This window comes from Protopterus annectens, chromosome 3.part1 (assembly GCF_019279795.1).
Source record: "Protopterus annectens isolate FY-2018-M chromosome 3.part1, PAN1.0, whole genome shotgun sequence".
NCBI classification, from domain to species: Eukaryota; Metazoa; Chordata; order Ceratodontiformes; family Protopteridae; genus Protopterus; species Protopterus annectens.
In genome coordinates this window covers 140,726,650-140,750,285 of record NC_056732.1, presented here as the reverse complement: position 1 = coordinate 140,750,285, position 23,636 = coordinate 140,726,650, and the positions used below count along the sequence as shown (strand labels likewise).

Sequence of the window (23,636 nt, the reverse complement as noted above, 5' to 3'; positions counted from 1 at the left end):
TACCTTTCACATTATTGCGTTCATTTTCAAATAAAGGCTTCCAAAATCCCAAACTAAGACTGACAGACCATGACACAGTTTTTACCAGTACAAGAGCTGCTCAGATTTGTTTCTTTCAGACAGAAAGACAAAAATGTATCCACCAAATATATGATTTACTATTCAGGAGACTGCCTACCTGAGTATTTAGAGCCAGGGGATCCACCCCAATAAGTCTCGTTTAACAAATACTTGTTTTTTTTTAATTCCCCTCTAAACATTCTGTATTGCTGTGCCCATCTGTTCTTAATCATTGCTAACACATCTTTCATTAGACCCATAAAAGGAAGACACTTCATTTTGAACACACAAAGTATTATTGTGTAATTTTTTATTGGCATCAATTCATGTTTTCAGCATATTTTTAAACATAGAATCAAATGTTGAAAAACAATTTCAAAGCCATTTCAACAACAAATAGGTGACAATGTGCAAGAACATTGAATTACTGTCCACATTTATATGCATTTTGATTAACTGTCATCTCCCAAGGCTGACAGTTCACTTGAAGGTACAATGAGGCACATAGCTGCTTGCAGCCTGTTAACGTCCAGGGTGTTTCAGTATACAGATGGTTCACTTTTATGAGATCGACTCTTATTACAGGAACCCCAGTTCCATCTCAATCTTGACAGATTAAAAAATGTTTGACATATCAATCCAAAATGTAGTCATAATCTACAAGCATTTCACACCCTAAAACAAATAATGCTAGGAAGCTCCTTTTACTTCATATGGAATGACATGATCACTTAATGGTGACTAATAAAACTCATTAATACAGATAAGACTTTTGGCTGGAGTGCTGTGAGCTGTGCATCTCGGGTGAAGCTGGAATAAGATTTGACCTGTTTTGACTCCATTCTTCAATCTGTTCAGACATCAGAGAAGGGTGTTTTAATTACTTAAAATGAGAGAGTAATTTGCTCCTGTTCTGTGAATTCATATTACTGGTAGCCTAGAGTCAAGTTGTATCCAGAGATTTTAGAACCCCAGAGACCAATCAGATTCAACTCATTGGACTCCAGCTTACCCGGAAAAAGACAAACTATCAATTTATAAGCTGCTACAGATTACCCTCCATGTTCCCTGATGACAATATAAGATTCCAAATAGGAACTACCTGTTACAAAAAATGCCTTTATAATGGGAAATTAATAGTTCAAGAAAATATAAGAGAAGGTGATATGCACAATAAAACAGAGATCAACGAAGTTAAATGGATAGCGGACTTTCAGGCTGATCAAAAGCTCGGTTTGAATGCAGTACTTCCAATAAAACCTTTGCTAAAGAGCCGCATCCCTATTAACAAGTACTGAATAGTCAGAAAGAAGGAGTTATCCCATTCTGAAACTTCTGATTGGTTAATTGTCTTGCTTAAACAATTTGCTGAAGCAGAACAAACTGTGGATCTGAAGAAGGCTATTAAGCTAAAAGCGCATATCCATTTTCTGTGCTGAAGCTGCAACTTATTTTTCTTTTGTTTTTATGGATTTCAAGTTGTTTTATTAAAAGGATTTTAGCTCCATGGTGGTCCGTTGTGGATATTGTGTTTGCTGTGTTCACTGTACAGTATAGTCAATACTCCACTTCAAAAGTATAATGTAGCCCTGGACTTTGGAACATGGGTTTGATGATCCTTGTTCTTTGACAATCATATAGCAACAGTAGTCAGAAAATGCTTCTATTTAGCACAACTAATATCTAAAGGCATATCATAGGTCAAGAAGTTTTCATCCCTATGTATGCATCCCTAATTAGACTAATAATTGAGCAAAATGCTTCCTTTTGAATGTACGATTCTAGACATATTAAGCAACTGTAATGGGCCTAGAAGTCTCTGATTAAGATGATTATTGGCCTAAAGTCAGTGAGCTATCCCTTTATTCATTTTTTAAAGGCTGTTGTGGAATGATCTATGCCTTGCATTTCACTCCATTAGAAACCCTGTCCTCCTTGATATTCTGTGTCTCTGCAAGTCAAATAAGTTCACTAATAGAGAACTAAGGACTTCAACCTCCAGCAACGCATAAATAAAACTTGATGGAGATACAAATGTATTACGTAACATCTGCTCCAACTCTGAAACAGACGTCTTCTGTAAGTTAAACCAAGTAACACCCTAACATCCTTCAGCTTAACCATTGATGACTGGCTGGAAACCCACCTAGGACTGACCTACTTTGCCCTTCTTAGGAAGGGAGGCTACATCATAAGAGTGGGTACTGACAAGGTAAATGATCCTGTTACTCAGTTGCTTTGTCTTTCTCATGGAGGCTACTATACTTTATGATTTAAGAGCTGAAAAGACACTTAAATGTTCATTACTTTTTACTGAATGTGAAACTCCATGAGCATTCTTTCAGTCTTTCAGTTAATAAAAATAAAAATCACACTAAGCACCACATGGAATAGCTGTGTAAGGGGGGGGGCTTACAACTCCTAAAACATGGGATTAAGCTCACAGCACTCTGCCAGTCCACAAGCATATATCACCTTAAAGTCAGTTATAGTAGGCTGTCCTTCTCATGTATGATTTGATATTGCCTCAAAAGATAAATGCTCATACATATTAATACAATTAAATATGGTACATTTTTAAATTTGTTGGTGGTAAAATATGATCTGATGATGTCTTTTCCATCTGGCTTCAACTTGTGTTTTATCAGGTCTGGCTCTGGTATGACACCATCCATCTCAGAATTTTCAGTCCTTGAGTTCTGCTTTCTTTAACCACAATACCCTACTCTCATACTCTCCCCTTAAATCTCAATGTTAAGTTGTCAAACTCGCCTTCATTCTTGCTGGATGGGTTCGGAGCTGATCCTCGGCTCCGACTCGGCACTTGCTAAGCTCGAGAGCTAATTTTACCAGCTCGAAGCAACCCTATATCCCATGATGCAAGGTGTGACTACCCCAGATCTCATTTGCCGCTTCGCGAAGAGGTCTCCTTTTACCAGCTCAGGTAAAGTCTTAGTAGTATTATACTAAAGTCAGTCAGAAAAATTTTCATTTTTCCTATTTCTTTCACTTAATAGTTAAAGTTAACTAATACCTACCTATCTTACCCTATATACCCTTTCTCCTTTTTATAGGGATAGTTTTTTTTTCCACCCTCAGGCCTTAAGCCTCCCTTCCATTATTTTTCTGTCAGGAAGTGTGGGTGTGTTATTCAATTTTTTCCCTTTTTATTAACTAACTGTGTGACTGGTGTGTGTGTGTGTTTTTTGGGTGGGCATACCATGTCCAAAGAAGTAAAGGTCTCAGGCTTCAAGAAGTGTAACTCGTGCTGTCAGAAAATGTCTCTGACAGACGGTCACACTTCTTGTGTGTAATGCCTGGGGCCTCTACACCTGCAGGACTCCTGTGCTATTTGTCACTCCTTCAGCCAGAGAGTCCTGCAGGAACGTAGGAACAAATTAATCCTACGTGGCTTGTTGAAGCCAGAGGGCTCCCCGACCAAGACTGGGTCGGGAAAGCCCTCTAAGCCACCTAAAGCCCAGGCTGTGGTTCCTAAGCCTTCGGCTGTGGCTCCGACTCCTTCAGAGTCGAGATCAGCTCTGGCTGGAGCCGATCTTTCTATCTCTGAGGTGGTGCGGCTCCGATACACTTGCACCGATGTCAATGTCGGCTCCGGCCGGAGCCGACGTATCTTTGACCAGGACTGGTGCCGATAAGCTGTCGGCTCCAACTGGAACCGAAGGGTCTTCGGCTCCAATGGCTCCTTCCAAGAAGAGATCTCAGTATCCTTCTCTGGCATCGATTCACTCGGCTCCGGGATCACCTCTGCTTTCGGAGCAGAGCCATCGGAGCCGATCTTCAAGGTCTTCCAGGCTGTCAGACCATGACTTGGAGAGGGTGGTAAGTAGACTGCTGAAATCACAGGCACTGGCCCAGATGCTCCATAGCCCGTCTCAGCAGACGACCGCTATCCCTCATCCCCCTGAAATTCCTCCTCTGACTCTCCTTCAGAGATCGGAGCCGGAGCTTCTCAGAACGTTGACCGTGGGTGTGCCGGAGCCGATACCTCCCCTGTCGGCTCCGTCGTCTTCGACTCCGATCTTCTCCATGAGACCTTCCTTGGAGGGATCCGGTCGTCGGGTCTCCTTTGTCGGCTCCGAGGGGGCAAGTGGTATCAGACCCTTGTCCGACCCCGCTCTCCCTCTTGGGGCTTCGGCATTGGTGAACTCGGCACCGACATCGGCCTCGGAGCCTTCTCTTTTGGCGGGACCGGGGATTCCTGTTTCTTCGGAGCGGGAGTCTTCTGGCCTCCCTGGAAGGGGAGCCTTTGAGGTGATGAGGAGTGTTCTAGCCCCGGAGCTGAGTCAACGATCAATTCTATTAGCTCCTCCCTCTTCGGTGCCTGTCGATGTCTCTTCTCATTCTCTTGCTCCCGGACCTAGAGATCCATCGCCCCAGGTTTCCCCATTGGGAAGAACTTCCTCTTCTGAGGTTTCTCCTGATCCTTCGGGAGAACCCCCGCATAAGAGGACGTGCAAGAGGAAGCACACTGACTCCCCCGAGTCTACGACATCAGATACCGACGGTCCCCCTCTGAGGATGTCTCATTTTCAGACATCCTGGAACTCCTTAAGCAGAGGGGGAACTGGCCTTCCATTAACCCCTCCGAGGATGAGTCGGTATACCTGGAGGCTTTTGGATCTTGACCCTCCACCTCCTGGGTGTCTCCGCCTTTCGACCCACTCATGGAAGTGGTGGCTCGAAAGGCATGGGCGGCCCAGGATTCTGTGGAACCAGTCCCCAGGAGGCCTTCTAAATTCATCACGGCCCCCTCAGACAAACAGTTTCTCACCAAGGGTGTCCCAGTTGATGCCATGGTGGTGGCGGCTGCCACCAAGAAGGAACTTGCCGATCCTTCTGTACCTGTCCATCCTCCTAACAAGGACTCTAGGACCATGGATAGGTGCAGTGGCGGATGTTTTCTTCAGTGACCTTTGCTATGCGCTCGCTGAACTATCTCTGTCACTTTACCCGGCTTCAGAGAGATATTCTCAAGGAACTAGGTGAGGTAGTTCAGGATCCGTCAGCTGCTGGGGCTCAAGAAAAGATTGCCTCACAGCTCTGAATCCTAAATTCTATAACTAACTCCTCCATGTGGCTCATTTCTTATGCAGCCGATGGGGCGAGTAGAGCCGCAGGTACAGGAGTGGCACTTAGGCGTCAGTCCTGGATGCGGCTTTGTAATTTCGCAGACCCCTTTAAGGCATCCTTCACTAATACTCCCTTCATGGTTCGGCTTTGTTCGGACCTCAGGTGAAGGACACATTGACCAGGTGTGAGCAAGACGGCAAGACTCTTTCTGCCGTAGGAGTCCATTTCTCCACCCCTTCAAGACCCTATCCCCAAGGTCAGAAGGGAGGGAAAATGTGTTTCCGTAAATCTCAGGGAGTCATGCCGGACGCACGTCGTCAGTTTACCCCCAGAAGCAGAGGGGGTAATAACAATAGACGCCGCCCCAGGGGCAGAGGGGGTCCGCAGAACCAGGGTAACAGAGAGCCTCTCTCTGATAAACCCTTCTAGCACCCCTGAGGTGTTGCCCGACTGTCCACCCTTGGAGGCAGTCGGGGGAAGATTGTCGCTGTACCCAACAGCCTGGCATTCCCTTTCTCAAGACAAATGGGTACAGTCGATCATATCCGAGGGTTACAATATCCCTTTCGTGAGATATCCTGTTCCTCATCAATCCCTCCCAGACGTTTCACCTGGTCTAAGGGAGTTGGCAAAACTGGAGGTATCAAAGCTCCTAGCAAAAAAAGCCATCCAACTAGTGCCAGCAGACCAAGTAGGATCCGGAATCTACTCAAGATTCTTTTTGGTTCCCAAAAAGACGGGAGATTGGAGATCAATTTTAGACCTCAGCAAACTAAACAAGTTTGTCAAAAAGGCAAGGTTCCAGATGGTCACGCTTCAGTCCATTCTACCCTTTTTGGGCAAGGACAACTGGATGTGCTCAGTAGACCTTCAGGATGCGTACTATCACATAAAAATTCACAGGCGCTCCAGAAGGTTTCTCCCCTTTCGGCTGGGGACCAGTCATTTTCAATTCAGAGCCCTCCCCTTTGGTCTCACTACAGCCCCCAGAGTGTTTACCAAATGTATGGCAGTGGTCACGGCTCACCTGAGACGTCAAGGATTCCAGGTGTTTCCATATCTAGATGACTGACTCCTCTCTGCCACCACCAGGCATCAACTTTTCAAGGCCAGAGACTACACTCTTCACACCTGCAACCAACTGGGGATTTCTATAAACTTCGAAAAATCTTCACTGTCGCCTTGCCAATCTATTACCTTTATAGGTGCAGAATTAAACACTGTCGGGATGTCAGCAAGACTCACAAACCAAAGAATTCTGGACATCCAAAAGTATGTTCGGATCATACTACTCAGCAAAAAGATCAGGGCCAGATTTGTCCTGAAGGTGCTAGGTCTTATGGCTGCGGCCATCGTACTGCTTCCTTTAGCTCGCTTCCACATGTGTCTTCTGCAGTGGATGTTGTTCACCCAGTGGTCCTTCCAGCAGCTCCCCATGCACCACGAGATCTTCATGACGCAATCATGCAAGAGTCACCTAACCTGGTGGATGTCTTCTCCGCAACTCCATCAGGGCCGACTATTTGTTCCTCCAGTCCCAGTTGCCACAGTCACTTTGGATGCCTCTCTGATCGGGTGGGGGGGGCATTATCAGGGCAGGATGGTCCATGGGACTTGGCAACCCATAGAATACCATCTGCACATAAATGTCCTAGAGATGAGAGCAGTGCTTTTAACGTTGCAAGCCCTCAGCGACTTTCTTCCTTTAGGGACTATTGCAGTTCAGACGGACAACATGTCCGTAGTCTGGTATTTCAACAAACAGGGCGGGACCAGGTCCTATCCACTGTGTCGAGAAGCTCTCAGACTTTGGCAATGGGCAATCTCCTCTCATCGGTTTCTGATAGCAACGCATATCCCCGGGAAATCCAACCTCTTAGTGGACAGACTGAGCAGAGCTATTCTCATGCCACACGAGTGGTCTCTCAAACAATCAGTAGTGGACGAGATTTTTCAGAAGTGGGGCATCCCTTCCTGCGACCTTTTTGCTACACCCCAAAACAGCAAATGCCCAGACTTCTTCTCCCTCTTTCCACTACCAGGCCATCCCCCCAGAGACGCTCTAACCCAGGATTGGCCTCGGGGACTTCTTTATGCCTTTCCTCCATTCCTGCTGATACCTCAAGTGATTCAGAAAGCTACCGTCTTGAGAGCCAAGTTGATTCTCATTGCCCCTTACTGGCCTCAACAAATTTGGTTTCTGTCCCTACATCATCATCTCTTGGTTCAGCCTTGGCATCTGGATCCAGTTCCAGATCTTCTGATCCACCATTCGGGTCATCTGCACCAGGCCATTCATTCTCTCAACCTCATTGCTTGGTTGCTCCACTTCCTTCCTTAGCCAGGCTCCCTATGATTTTTAATCCTGTGCCAGATATCATAGTAGCTTCTCTAAAGTCCTCTACCAGAAGGATTTATGCTAGCAAATGGCAGCGTTTTTCCTTCTGGGCAAAGTCTAGGGACATAGATCCCTTTACTGCTCCAGTGCAGTCAGTCTTGGACTTCCTAGCTGAGATTTTTCAGTCGGGTTCTTCTTCCTCTACAGTTAAGGTCCAGCTGGCAGCAATCTCAAATTTTCATGTTGGCTTAGTGGATCAAAACATAATGTCTCACAAGCTTTGCAAAGCCTTTCTTAGAGGGATCTTTCTCCTGAAACCTCCAATCAAAGATCCCCCTCCGCAATGGGACCTGAATTTAATGCTGGCATCCTTGATTCTATCCCCCTTTGAACCGGCTGCTACATGCTCATTAAAATTTCTTTCCTGGAAGACAATTTTTCTGGTGGCTGTTACTTCAGCCAGGAGGGTGTCTGAACTTCATGCTCTCTGTGTCCGTCCCCCATACTTGGTTTTCCACAAAGATAGAGTATCTTTAAGAACTAATCCATCTTTTTTGCCCAAGGTTGCTTCCCAGACGAATATTAACCAATTTATTGATTTGCCAGTTTTTTCCCTAATTATTCTGACAAAGCGGAACAGAAACTTCACTGTTTGGATGTCCATCGCCAAGTCAGATATTACTTGGACAGAACTAAACAATTCAGAAAATCTGATCAAATGTTTCTTTCTTATGCAGAAAACAGGAAGGGTCTGCTGGTCTCCAAGGTGACCTTATCCAGATGGCGGTCTTCTACCATTTCTCATGTTTATCTCCTTAGGGGCAAGCAACTGCCCTTGAAACCAAATGCACATTCTACCAGACGCCTATCCACTTCTACAGCTTTTCAGGATAGGCTACCTATTGACACCATTTGTGCGGCAGCCACTTGGCCCACTCCTCACACCTTTGTCTCTCATTACAAATTGGACTTGGCCTCCAGAGACAGGGCTAGGTTTGGTTCCACAGTTCTCAAGAGTCTGCTCCATTGAGCCACCCAGGATAGAGGTGCTAGGGACGCGGTCCCATCCAGCAAGAATGAAGGCGAGTTTGACAACTTAACATTAAGAAGTTATGTACCTACCATAACGTTCCATGTTAGTTGTCTTCTCTCGCCTTCTTTCTTGCGTCTCTCCCTCCTTCCCCCTAGCCTGGACAGACCTTGAAGTTGTACTCTTCTCTGGGTACGATCCATTCCTTCTATGGGCCCCAGTAGGAAGTGTCACTAGTATCTAGTGATTACCTTTCTTGGTTTCTTTCCACATTTAGTTCCTCTTCTTCCTTTCTGGGAAGAAGGTTACTGGCAGGGTTTTTTCTATAGCTACCAAATGAGATCTGGGGTAGTCACGCCTTGCATCATGGGATATAGGGTTGCCTCGAGCTGGTAAAATTAGCTCCCGAGCTTAGCAAGTGCCGAGTCGGAGCCGAGGATCGGCTCCGAACCCATCCAGCAAGAAAAAAGGCGAGAGAAGACAACTAACATGGAACGTTATGGTAGGTACATAACTTCTTATCTCCCTCCATTGATTGTGGAGCATGATCTCCTGAGCTGCACTAATTGCATCCTTTTGAATAGCTGTCATCCATTTTTCTCTATACCCCCACCTTTATTTGTAATTGTTATTGTTATGTGTCTTTAGGTTAGGTATAGACTGGAGATTAGGTGTTCTAATAGCTTGGTCACTTTAGCTAGGTCAACTGATCTCTCAGACAGTGTTGTTTCAAGACAGACAACAGGAAATATTGTTTTACAGAGATATGAAGTCCTGAAACCATTGACACTGGCAGGGGAATACTATATATCAAATAAGTAGTTTAAGAATGCTTGGGAATGCAGCTCCATGGTGCAGAGGGATAAAATCCTTACTGCATCCCAGGTGGCCCTTTTTCAGTTAGTGGCATGGGCAATGAGGGGCCATAAGGGGAGGATGGGAGTGAATGGCCGAGGTTGACTCTTCGATCCTGGACAAAAGGAGACAACCTAGGCTCAATATAGAGTATTAGCCTGATCAGCTCTGTGCTACATGAGCAGTGAGCTACTTAACTGGGAGGTTGCACATGCACCTCTTGAAGGCAGCAGTCCTAGACCTAACAAGACTGTGATGAGAGGGCAGGAGTTACAGCGTGACAGCAGTATGATGCTAGAGTACCATCCTCAGCCTACTCAATGGCCCCAGATTGGGGTCTGGTTGAGCCTGGGGGGGAGGCTAATGTTGGTCCAACAGACCTAGCAACCGCAAAGAGGATCCAATGGCAGATGATAGCTAGCTGTGTGGAAAAGAAACAAAATAAAAATGTTTGGGATTGATAAGACTGGAGAAGAGCCAGCTGGAAGGGATGCTGCTACCAACAGCTCCTGAATGGACTCAACAGACAACTTATTTTCTGTCAATATCTTTCTGTGTAAGTAATCCTATGTGAATCATTCTTTTATTAAAAAGTATGAGACCCGAAATCCTATTGTAATGGAGGTTACAAAGTGAAACCACAGGTAAGCTTCACATGCACATAGATACACGAGTACTGATAGCAAATCATAGGACATGGCAGTATCTAGAGGTTGTTTTATCTGATAAAGCAGTACAATCTTTGATCATTAAAAAAGAATAGATGCCATATGTGCTTATTGTTTGATGACTTTTTTTGTAGTGCACTGCTCAGAAACCCTTGTTTTAATAAAGTTATTTTGCATTTTTGTAATATATTTTTACATAATTTACTAATGTTTACATTTTTTGTGTTTTACTTGTATTTAGATTGGTTCCTTAAAGATCTTGAAAGAAATTAGTCGAAATTCACAAATCAGACGTGCCATTGCCGACCTTGGAGGTTTGCAGACTATGGTTAAAATATTAGACTCCCCAGATAAGGATTTGAAGTGTTTGGCTGCTGAGACTATTGCAAATGTAGCAAAGTTTAGACGTGCACGAAGAACTGTTCGGCAACATGGAGGAATCAAGCGACTGGTTAGCACATAACTGGTTTAATAAGTCTTGTACTTGTTTTACAACAATGATGCAAACTGTTTTGGTTGCTTATATTTCTAATTATAGTTTTTCCAATAAATTTAAATATCTGTAAGTACTTTTGTGATCTATATTATGAAAATATGCTATATATAAAACCTTGCTTATCTAAATTAAGAGCATATGTAACAAACAAATTGCAGTCGTAGTATGTAGTTTTCTCAGTAGTAAGCTAGTACATTAACATTAACCCACATGTTCTAAAATAGTTTACATATAGTGCACAGCATTGTGCCAAGTCTGCATTCATTTGTAGATTGTTTGTGACTGATTTTTAGTCAAGGGTGAACATATGATTTATATGTTTTTAAGCAGATGTTGCAATCCAGAAGATGTTTTGTGTACCTATTGTAAATGTACACAAATTAGTGATTAATTCTTATGATGGAACAACCCATGTAAAAGTTTAAACACTATATGGGAAGTAATAATGAAAGTATTAGCGAAGTATTTTATGTCATGGTATATAATACTTTTTCAAATACTTTAGGTCAGGTTATTTGTAAATATTAGTGTGTTCACTTGAAAGATCAGAAATTCTCTAATTTAGTAGCAAGATTTCCCTCATGTTCCTTTGAGAGAGAGAGAGAGAGAGAGAGAACATTGTAACATACTGGTTAAAAAGTTACTTTAAAGTACCTAATATAACCAGGGACCATTCTGTACTCCCTCTGTTGGCACTTTCCCTTCTACTAGGTGCAGTGTTTGTCCCTTTTTGATTAATAAAATTAATGTTATTAATGGTTTTTATTTTTGTACAACAGGCCACTATTTTTAGTACTTTTAATGTGATACATACGAAGGAGAAGAGGAGGGCGAAGGCGTGCCCAAAGGCAGGAAGATAGGAGGAAGGTTAGGAGTGTAGCAGTGAGGGTAGGAACTTTGAATGTTGGCAGTATGACTGGTATAGGAAGAGAGCTAGCTGATATGATGGAGAGAAGGAAGGTTGATATATTGTGTGTGCAAGAGACCAGATGGAAGGGAAGTAAGGCCAGGTGTTTAGGAAACGGGTTCAAATTGTTTTATCATGGTGTGGATGGCAGGAGAAATGGGGTAGGGGTTATACTAAAGGAACAATATGCCAAGAGTGTTTTAGACGTGAAGAGAGTGTCTGACCGAGTGATGTTTATGAAGCTCGAAATTGATGGTGTAATGATGAATGTTGTTAGTGCATATGCTCCTCAAGTTGGGTGTGCGATGGAAGAGAAAGAGAAATTTTGGAGTGAGTTGGATGAAGTTGTGGTGAGTGTACCCAAGGGTGAGAGACTAGTGATTGGAGCGGACTTTAATGGGCATGTTGGTGAAGTGAATAGAGGGGATGAGGAAGTGATGGGTAGGTATGGTGTTAAGGAGAGGAATGCAGAAGGTCAGATGATTGTGGATTTTGCGAAAAGGATGGACATGGCTGTGGTGAATACGTATTTTAAGAAGAGGGTGGAGCATAGGGTGACGACAAGAGTGGAGGAAGATGCTCACAAGTTGATTATATACTATGTAGGAGGGCCAGTCTTAAGGAGATTGGAGACTGTAAAGTGGTGGCAGGTGAAAGTGTAGTTAAGCAGCATAGATTAGTGGTATGTAGAATGACGTTGGTGATCAAGAAGAGGAGGAGGAATGTGAAAGCTGTGCCAAGGATTAAATGGTGGAAGTTAAAAAGGGTGATTGTGAAGTGGAGTTTAGGGAAGAGTTAAGACAGGCACTGGGAGGCAGTGGAGAGTTACCGAATAGCTGGGTAACTACAGCAGAACTAGTAAGGGTGACTGCTAGAAAGGTGCTTGGTGTGACATCTGGACAGAGGAAGGAGGACAAGGAGACCTGGTGGTGGAATGAGGAGGTACAGGAGAGTATACAGAGGAAGAGGCTGGCGAAGAAGAAGTGGGATTGTCAAAGAGATGAAGAAAGTAGACATGAGTATAAGGAGATGAGGCGCATGGCAAAGAGAGAGGTGGCAAAAGCTAAGGATAGGGCATATGGAGAGTTGTACGAGAGATTGGACACTAAAGAGGGAGAAAAGGACCTGTACCGATTAGCTAGACAGAGGGACAGAGCTGGGAAAGATGTGCAGCATGTAAGGGTGATAAAGGATAGTGAGGGAAAGGTACTCACAAGAGAGGAGAGTGTGTTGAGTAGATGGAAAGAGTATTTTGAGAGGCTGATGAATGAAGAGAATGAGAGAGAGAGAAGGTTGGATGAAGTGGGGATAGTGAATCAGGAAGTGAAACAGATTAGCAAGGAGGAAGTAAGGGCAGCTATGAAGAGGATGAAGAATGGAAAGGCTGTTGGCCCAGATGACATACCAATGGAAGCATGGAGGTGCTTAGGAGAAATGGCAGTGGAATTTCTAACTAGATTGTTTAATGAAATTTTGGAAAGTCAGAGGATGCCTGAGGAGTGGAGAAAAAGTGTTTTGGTACCTATCTTTAAGAATAAGGGTGATGTGCAGAGCTGCAGTAACTACAGAGGGATAAAACTGATTAGTCACAGCTTGAAGTTATGGGAAAGAGTAGTGGAAGCAAGGTTAAGAAGGGAGGTGATGATTAGTGATCAGCAGTATGGTTTCATGCCAGGAAAGAGCACTACAGATGCAATGTTTGCTCTGAGAGTGTTGATGGAGAAATACAGAGAAGGTCAGAAGGAGTTGCATTGCGTCTTTGTAGACTTGGAGAAAGCATATGACAGGGTGCCTAGAGAAGAGTTGTGGTATTGTATGAGGAAGTCGGGAGTGGCAGAGAAGTACGTAAGAGTGGTACAGGATATGTACGAGGGTAGTGTGACAGTGGTGAGGACTGCAGTGGGAGTGACAGATCCGTTTAAGGTGGAGGTGGGATTACATCAAGGATCAGCTCTGAGTCCTTTCTTATTTGCAGTGGTGATGGACAGGTTGACAGATGAGATCAGACAGGAGGCCCGTGGACTATGATGTTTGCAGATGACATTGTGATCTGTAGTGAGAGTAGGAATCAGGTTGAGGAGACTCTGGAGAGGTGGAGATATGCTCTAGAGAGCAGAGGAATGAGGGTCAGCAGGGCTAAGACAGAATATATGTGTGTAAATGAGAGGGAGGGTAGAGGAGTGGTGAGGATGCAGGGAGTAGAGTTGGTAAAGGTGGACGAGTTTAAGTACTTGGGATCAACAGTTCAGTGTAATGGTGAATGTGGAAGAGAGGTGAAGAAGAGAGTACAGGCAGGGTGGAATGGGTGGAGAAGAGTGTCAGGAGTGATTTGTGACAGACGGGTATCCGTAAGAGTGAAAGGGAAGGTCTACAAGAGTGTAGTGAGACCAGCTATGTTATATGGGTTGGAGACAGTGGCATTGACAAAAAGGCAGGAGTCAGAGCTGGATGTGGCAGAGTTAAAGATGTTAAGATTTGCAATCGGTGTGAATAGGATGGATAGGATTAGGAATCGGTATATTAGAGGGTCAACTCATGTTGGACAGTTTGGAGACAAAGCAAGAGAGACGAGATTGCGTTGGTTTGGACATGTGCTGAGGAGGGATGATGGGTATATTGGGAAAAAGATGCTAAGGATGGAGCTGCCAGGTAAGAGGAATAGAGGAAGGCCTAAGATAAGGTTTATGGACGTGGTGAGAGAGGACATGCAGGCGGTTGGTGTGACAGAGCAAGATGCAGAGGATAGGAAGAAATGGAAAGAGATGATCCGCTGTGGCGACCCCTAACGGGAAAAGCCGAAAGAGAATGATGAATGTGATACACTGAGCAGAAGGAGAAGAAATTGTTCATGTAAATACATTTTTCCTCTGTGCTTGTATATATACTGCTTTCATTACTAGACAAGTTTAATCTTCATTTTTGTTTCCTTCATAGTTGTTTATTGTGTAATCTATTACTGCATTTATTTAATCATTTGAGCTCTTTCCCAGGGCCTCCACTGAAAAGGGCCTAAAAGCTCAATCATACTGTCTTGAATGTTGTTGTTTGTCTTTCGGCCTTTCGCGGTAAGGGGTCACCACAGCAAAACTCCAGACCGCTAATGATTGGCAGTAGATTTTTATGAAACGCCGAGGTACCAGCTCGACACTCAACCTTCAACGAAGGCATGCCCATTTACGCACACATGTCTTTCGAACGCTACCCAACCGCGGGGAGGACATGCAGACTCCACACATGAAGGCACTCCCAAGCCCAGCCGAGAATCGAATGGGAGAACCTCATACTGTCTTAAATAATAAGCAAAAATAAATAAAGGTGTGTAGTCTGATGTGACCCTGCAAACCTTATCTATACTGGTAAAACTAAAATAAACTTTAAATCTGGGTTCCAAGAGCACATCAGAAATATTAGAAATAGTAAGAACAAATGTTCTGTTATGTGCTATTCTTTTTGACTCATAAACCTGTTTCCTAACTTTAGGTTGAAGTGCAACTCTTTATTCTGTTTGATAATATAAACAGAACATTGAACGCCCTCATCAGCGACTCTGTACAATAACAAAAATCAGTGTTAAATTTGTAGAGCTGCTCAATGTAGAGTAAAGTAGGAAATTGCAGGCAATTTATGCAAATTGCTTTCTGGCATAGTGGTTCTTAGTGTTGCTGCTAGTAAGTAATGTTGCTGGTCCAAATCTATGCATGGGAATCTTTTTTTCTTGAAGTGCACTTCCACTTCAGTATTATGATCACCCATTATTTGTTTATTATTTAAAAAAATATTTATTTGTATTTCTGTGTTTCTTTAATACTTATTTAATTTATTTAGTACACTTTTTAATATTTAAATAATTATTTAACCTTCATCATTCCCACTGCTACAGTAGCCTATGGGTTGTATCCTGCCAAGAATACAGCACATAGCCTGCTTCCTAAAGTTCTACCCTTTCTACACAGTCACTCTGGTTCTCTGTAGGCTAATCCCTTTTGTCGGGAGGTATAAAAGCAACCAGAGTGACTAAAAATGTTTAGTACCTTCTTCTCATCTTGTGCAGCTATATCTCTGAGACTTCTGTAGTGCAGTAGTTGGCCAAGGCATTTTATTGAGACAGATGACATCCCTTTTGTGGATTCCTTCAACCTATATAATTATATTTTGAATATTTTTTAAGTATTTTTACTGTTTTTGTGGTAAATATCTGTATGTCACTTTGAGTACCGTTTTTTCAGGCATGTCAGTAGATGTTCTCGATTACTGTTAATGTCACTCTAGGGATTGCTTTCTAGGATTTGGCTGTCAGTTTCTCCCCCAGGGTTAGATTGAAGTGGACTTCTTGTTTTTAAAGTGTTTTTGGAGAGTCAGAAAGTATTTTTATTGGGGGAGTAATGGGATTATATGTCAATGCTTCTGCTTATATGTGGTTTGCTTGGGTTGTATGAGATTTTATAGGGCAACTAATTTAATTCTGTAAATCTTTTGGCAGGGAATTCTAGTGTGCTGCATTACTTGATTGTGGACAAATTTGATTGGACTGGAAGGGTTATGTGCTATTTATGATTACTAGTGACAAGTTACCTTCCAACAAATCCCCTCAGGTGTAGCTCACTGGCAAACAGGCTTTTTCCCTGGGTACAACATGTTTACTTATCCTTGTCCTGCTGGTCCTTCTTGTGTATGAACAGTTGAAGGAGTACATCCCTGCCATGCAGACTATTTCTGTGCCTCAGCCAATGGTGGGTGATCTTACAGTGGCCATTGCCAGTTGCTGAGAGCCGCCAATCTTTTTCCTTGATTCCGTCTGCTGTAGCCTTGTCTACCACTATGGACCAAGTGTTAGACGCATCCTTTGTGGCTGTTCTACTGTCCTGCTTTGGCAAGGGAGAACTCCAGTTTGGGTATGGGAGTTACTTCTAGAGGGGTCTGATGTAAGAGACATCTTACCTCAGACATTTCTAGGTACGAGACCTCTTGTTCAGCATGAAATGCTATCCCCTAGTTATTCACCTCTTTTGGATGGACCTGGAACAAAGAAAAAGAATGGTAATTATATTGAAAATGAAGAAATGGTTCCTGCCTGTAATAATGAAGTTATTACCCAAGCAAGGAGTTTATTACAGTCAGTCAACTCTGAGTGTATACACCTTCTTCTAATACTGGTGCTCCTCTTTCTAAGGAAGAGGATGAACTTTCTAATGAATATGGCGTTGAGAAAGACCGAGTTTACTAACCCCATAATTCTGTAGCCCAATTTCAATGACTCTATGGATAGTGAGCCAGAAGTTGTACCAATGGAAGCTTTCTCCTTTTCGGAGATGGTCTCTAGACTGAAGGATGTATTTGCTTAGAAACAGACACATGTTGTGACAGATCTAGGCAGATAGTATGATTTACTTGAAGCAATAATCCCTATTTCTGTACCTGTTCCTCCTATTTTGCCTGCTTTGGAGGATTTATTAAAATTTCCTGTAATCCTCCTGATGATGTCTCGTCAGTTCCCAAAAAACAGATACATTGTATGCAGTTTCACATGCAAATACATTTGCCTATCTTCATCTTACAGCTGATCCTGCTGCAATCACTCCTATGACTCAAGCAGTGAAAAAGCTCATTGCCTCCTCAAACCCAGTTCCTGGAGGTAAGGAATGGAGGTGGTTGGACAGACAAGGTAAGAGACTTTTTCTTCTGCCATGTTGGCCTTCAGAATTCTGAACTGCCAGGGCTATATGGGGAAGTTCATTCTGAGGTGTGGTAAAAGCTTGGAAAAAATGTCTTCTTTCCTGACCCTGAAGATAGTCTTATGTGAGTCAGATTATGTCTAACTTGTCTCAAGTTTCTTACCATGCCTTAAAGAGTGTGAATTAGTTTGCTGATATTCTTTCCAGAGCTCCTGCATCAGTTACTGTGTTGCGGAGATTTGTTTTGGTATGTAACCAAAACTTTTCAGATGGATTTGCATCACAAATATCATGTACTCAAAGAATGGGATGACAGTGGTAAATTATTTCAGGGAGTTTCTGGGATTTTTTTTAGGTCCCCATATTCTTCCCTTTCAAAACCTCTACTCCTTTCAAAGGACAAAAGCAGAGAATTAAGCCTAATAGCAAAGAAGAACATATGAGAAACTGGCAGGAGGGTAAACCCCAAACCCAAAACACAAGGGATTTTCCCAAAAGAGGGTTGGGCACCATCTTCCTAATGACTATGCATGAGACCTCGCCTCCTACATAGATGCAGCTGTACCCTGTAGGAAAAAGCACAAGACAAACTCCAGAAACAAACCCACAAGGTAGAACCATATTATCAACAAGCATTACAATAAAATGAAGAGAATTTTGATCAAAAGTAAGAACAGTGATTTCCAGAATTATAGTGCCATCATCACTTAAATAAACAACCAAATCTGGAGCTTCATAATATCCACTAAAGCCATTTTTCAGGCTAAATTAGCTACCCAAGCCAAAGAAAATAACAAGGCCTTTTTTCATTAAGTTTGTAATCTCAACATCATGACACAGTAATGTGCTGAGCTGATTGTGAGCAATGTTATCTACACTGATGCTGAAGATATAGTGAGTGTACTGGCTGATAAATTCGGCTCTAACTTTATCCTTCTCCCCTCTCTACCTGTCCTTCAAAACATTGCTAAAACTGCCTCACCTCTAGTTATCACACAAGACCATGTCCTAAAAGCACTATCAAAAGCTAAAAATGCAACATCGATGGGTCCTGACAATATCCCTGGATGCATCTTAAATAGCATGAAACACAGTTTAGCTACCCCACTAACGACAATGTTCAACATCTTCCTTCATACAGGTTTTTGTAGCAGGTGAATGGAAAACAGTTACGGTCATTCCTGTGCATAATGGCAGACCTTCCACAGACCCAGGCAATTACAGACCCATAATTCTGACCAGCCTCATATCCAAAGCAGTGCATAGACTTGTCATGGAACTAATCAATAAACACACTGGGAGCCTTTAAACACTGGACCCTTATCAGTTTGGATTTGTCAAGGGCATGTCATGCTTACTTAACCTGTTTGATTTTTTTAAAAGGTCACCAAAGCAATGGATGAAGGAAAAATGGTACATGCTATATACTTTGATCTGGCTAAAAAAAAACCCAATGAGGCATAGTAGAAAGCTAAATAAACTAGGATTAAACCATTATGTCACCCACTGGATTTCCAACTGGCTCACATATAGGATTCAAAAATCAAAATAGGGGAAGTTACTTACACAAAAAACACCAGTTACCAGTGGAGTCCCCCAGGGTGCTTTCCTGTGACCTCTCCTGTTTAGCATCTACTTCTCTGAAGTAAAAGCCAATGCCAAGGGGATCTAGCTACATTTGCAGATGACTGCAGGCTAGGAGCAGACAATGAATCCCTGAATGACTAAGCCATTCTGCAGGAAGGTCTGTCCCAAATAAATAACTAATGCCAAAATCATGGACTGAATTCATGAATGACTAAGCCATCTTGCAGGAAGGTCTGTCCCAAATAAATAACTAGTGCCAAAATCATGGACTGAAACTAAATACCTACAAATGCATTATTGTATCCTTTGGGAAGTCATCTACCCTGGGAAGCTACCAAACTGACAATATGCCCCTAAGATTTGACCCAGCTGTTCAGGATTTGGGAGCTTATGTGGAAAGCGACCTAACTTTCGACCAACGTGTCCATTGCTGTAAAAAAAAAAAAAAAAAAGACCTTCTACATTGCACAACTTATAAACAAAAAGATTGTGTCTAGCTCTAGAGAGGTGATTGCCCTCCTTTTATTCCCCCTTTTGGTGTGTATCTATCCAGACATGCAATAACTGGAACACCCACACAGATACCTTACTAAAAGAATACAAGGCCTTAACAATATGTCCTACATGGACTGACTCAAAGCCCTGTCATTATACGCAGTATCCTGCAAACTGATGTGAACTGTGACTGGCATACAAGGTATCAATTGACCGAATAGTGATGGATTTACTACACGTCAGTAAGTCAAATGAAATCAAAAATACCCTGTTTAGGGATCTAAACCTCTTCTGTAACATCAACAGAAAGGTTTGGAGGGACCTGTGTATCTCACAGAGGATACCATTGCTCTGGAACAGATGATCCCCATCCATGTAAAACAAATCTCCTTCCTGCCCATATTCAAACACAACTTGGATCTGTAGATGGAAACAGAAGCTTTTCCCCAGGACTGCCTAATGTACTACTAATGGAAATTGGCAGCTCCTAAATGCTTTATCCCATGCAAGAGTCTCCTTAAATTATCTGTGGTATGATCCCAGTTATTCTCATTAGGGGTAATATATAATTATCCAGCTGGGAGTAGGTAAGGCCAGTGAAACATCAAATGGGATTGGCTAATTCAAGCACCAAAAGAGAAACTGGCTAGGCTTAAAGTGGTCTGTAAGGGCAGATAGCTTTAATACTTGCCTATGAACCTATGTAACATCTCTACTGAAGAGACATAATGGCTTGTCTTATTGTTATTATAGAGTTCTCCCTGAATTTCTCTATGAATCCTATTTCCATTCTGTTTTCCAGTTTGTCCCCAACTCTTACCTCAGGATCTTTGTTTGTTTCCTACATTGTCCAGCAGAATCATGAAATTAGTTTTCTTACTAGCTGCTAGCCCACTCTTATAATAAGTTTGACTTGGTGATGTCTAAGCAGTGGTTCTATTTTTAGTTCAGGTAAAGCTTATCAGAAAACATTAGACTTTGTGAAATGTAAAAAGTGCCTGTTAGTTCTGTTGAATTTTCATATTGTGTAATTCGGCATCCACAGTCCCATATAGATAACAACAGTACTGCTAGGCTGAAGGTAGAAACCACAAAGCTGGTTTAATTTACTGTATAGCTATAACTCAGAAATATAAATAGATTATGAATGTAAGATGTTCAGTCATAGATTACTGCTGGGGGCTGTCCAGCTTTTAAAGCTAAGGGTGCCTTCCACTCATTACAGCTGTTGAGGGCACGAGCAGAGCTCCATATAAGAAATGTTGGGTGCAAAAACTTCAGAGCTTTGTCAGCAAAGAGCACTCCTCCAGCGGGCCCTGTGGAACTTTCAGTTGTCTGGCAATCCTACAGAGCTGGTGAAATATATTCCCTGTTGGGGAAAACCTGCCACTAATTTTATTTTTCTGAGGAAAATGTTGTTAACTGAAATATATGTTCTTTTGCTTGGTAATGTATTGATTTTTGGGACCGTCATTGCATTTCTAAGGGAGTTAATGTGGAAATGTTTATGTGAACATTTTATGAGGAAAAAGTATATTTTTAATGAGATTTTTTATTCATGATTTATGTGTCTTTGTGTTGGAGACTGTCAGTGATTTACTTACCTCAGATCCACTTGTACTGTACTCTACATTGTACCAACTCATCTAGGCTGCACTATCCATTTTTTGAGGTCTTTTTCTTGGCTTACCAGTGGAGCAAATCCTGGTCTCTGTGGTTTCACCTGTCCCTGTCTGGAAGAATAAAAAACAGTTGTCAGGGGGTATTTGGGGTTAGTCTGACTCCTGTTGAACCTCAGCTGCTCGTGAGTGGCTCTGCTTTGACCTTTTGTTGCTCCTCAGACCACATTGTCTCTTTGATACTCTTGGTGTAGCATATGCAGCCACCAAAGACCCAGAATAGTCCATGCCCTCTGTGTCTGTGAGGATGCCTTTGGTGGGCAAGGGAGAACTGCCCAGGTATAGCTTAGGGAAGGTGCTGGTAAAAGCTGTTAACTTAGCTGATGTAGGACACCTGTTGCTGGGACTAGTATGCCTATGTAAAGTCAGTCTTTTTTAGGGAGATGCACAGGAAAGGGAAACAGTGAGAGAAATTTCATGTTTCTGTTTCTGCTTCTATAGACATAGAGGATTTACTGGGATTTGTTAAGGAACTTCTTAATGCTTTTTTCTTGCCTTCTCTTTCCTCAAGCAAGAAAAGGAAAAGAATTCCCTTGCTTTTTGAGAAGGATATTCAGTCAGAAAAGCAGGCATTACAGGGTGAGCAAGGTTAGGCAGAGTCACACAGGAATTTAATTCTTCACAATATGAATTTTATGTATTTATTTATTTATTTGTCTTTGTTGACTGAGGAGGTCCCATTGTGCAGAGCCTATTCTCAGCGGAGGCCTGGGGAGAAAAGCTTCACTACAGTACATTTATGTTAACAAGTGAATTTAAGACACAACAGTTACATTTCTCATGAAACAAACATAATTACAATTGCATTTCTCATGAAACAAACATAATTACAAGACCGGTATATACAGTAAAGTATTTACATCAACAATTATAGGTGTATATGGTTGTTCCAGCTGCAAAATCTTGCAGAAGTAAATGGATTGATACTACAGAAGGGAAATATTATTGTAATGAAGTCTAGTGTTCTTTCATTTCAGTAAAGGAAGGTTTGCAAGGAGTTCAAGATACATAATGAAATTAGTTATAAAATTATGTAGGAAGGGAGATTTTATTATTGTATAAGTTTGTAAAGAGTTCGAAACATATATTGAAGTAAGTCATAAAATTATGTAGGAGGGGATAGAAGATATTGGTATTGTGTTGGAGGATAGTGGTAATAGCATATGACTGAGAAAGCATGGCACAGGATTGTTTCTGTTTAGGCTGTCTATTCCAAATTGGTATATGGAGAAGGTTTCTAACTTAGGTATACAAGAGATGCATAAGAGGGGTAGTGCTGTAAATGGGCCAGTTAGAAAAAGAACAAGATGAGAAGTTGTTTGGGGGGATGACAAGGGATATATTAATTCAAGCTCAGGAGGGAAAGTTGTTAGGGGTGTAATGATTCAAGTAGAGGAGACAAAAAGTTTGTGATAAACAATGAGAAGTTTGTGTTTTCACTAGATATTTCAGCCTGGTGATGAACATGAGCATAACCAAGATTCGGTAAGGTATTGTTTGCTGGATTTTATAGCTTGGAAGTTTGGAGATATAACCGTAGTATAGTGAGTCCCCTGATTATTTGCTTTAGTAGTGCTTAGTAGAAATGTATCACCAGAATGGAGGTCCCTTGTGGGGTTTTAAGGCAATAGTATGTTTTAATGCAGGGCATTGTCTGGAACATTTTGAATCTGAGGAAAGTATGATTTTGGGTTTCCCTCCTGAAGATTTGTCCTTTTCAGACATTTTATGTAAGATGAAAGAGGGTACACAGCAGAAGACGGATGAAATGACTATAGCACAGGAAATGTATTATGATTTGTTACAGCTGGAAATGCCACATTCTGCATCTATTCCACCTGTGTTACCTGCTTTAGAGGATGTTTTTCTTATAGATTTGGCTTGGCTAATGGTCAACATCCTGCTTCTTGGAAGTCTGATAGGATATATAGGGTACATCAGTCTCATAAGCATTTGCTTTCAAGTCCTAAAGCTGACCCAGCTGTGATTTCTTTATCCAAAACTGCTCATGCAAAACATGCTGCTTCTGACAAGGATAGGAATGCAATGGATACTTTGGGGAAGACATTTTTGATTTTTCATGATTTTAAAATTTCAAGCTCAAATGCTAAGGATTTTGCTGTTATATTTTGAGAACATGCAGAAGTCAATAGTTAACCATCCCTCTTCTGAAGTAAGTATTCCTTGAATGTCTCTCTTGCATTTGTCCGTCAAGTGACTAAACACATTTTGAATTATGCTTATGATACTACTGATTCCTCTACAGAGCTGCTGCTTCTGAGTCAGTATGGAGAAGACTTGCTTGGTTTGTTCTCTGAATCTTTATGAAGATGTTAAAACTAACATTTTAAATTCTCCCTTAGATAAGGAGTTTCTGTTTGTCCTTTTTGCGGCAGGGGTGTGAAGAAAGGGCGGGGAGTGACTCAAATTTTTCAACCCTGTTTATTTTTTTCACAAAGGAAATAAACATCTATTTTCTTCCTCAACTTTCTTGTTCAATAAGCCTTTTAAGCAACAAGATGTTGGCAAACAAAAATATATTAGGCAGTGGCAAGAGCTTCTAAAAAGGAAGGAAAAGACTCAAAAAGCTAAGGATAGTCCTCTCCGTCAGCATGACTATCTGCCTATTCAGCACCTCCCCTCCCCTTTCACCTTGGCAACCTCTCCAGCTCTCAGAGACATCATCTTCTTTTATGTCACCAGACTGTTAAAGATAGATGGGTTCTGAAATTAATTTGTCAGTGTTATCCTTCTCCCC

General features: G+C 42.1%; 1 protein-coding gene across 1 annotated transcript in view; it reads left to right on the top strand.

The window, feature by feature from the left end:
• Positions 1-23,636, top strand: part of ODAD2 (outer dynein arm docking complex subunit 2) — a 1,637,397-nt gene that overhangs the window by 976,591 nt on the left and 637,170 nt on the right. Inside the window, exon 11 of the mRNA XM_044066670.1 lies at positions 10,284-10,493. Coding sequence (XP_043922605.1) covers positions 10,284-10,493 — 210 coding nt within the window. The remainder of the gene's footprint in view (positions 1-10,283; positions 10,494-23,636) is intronic.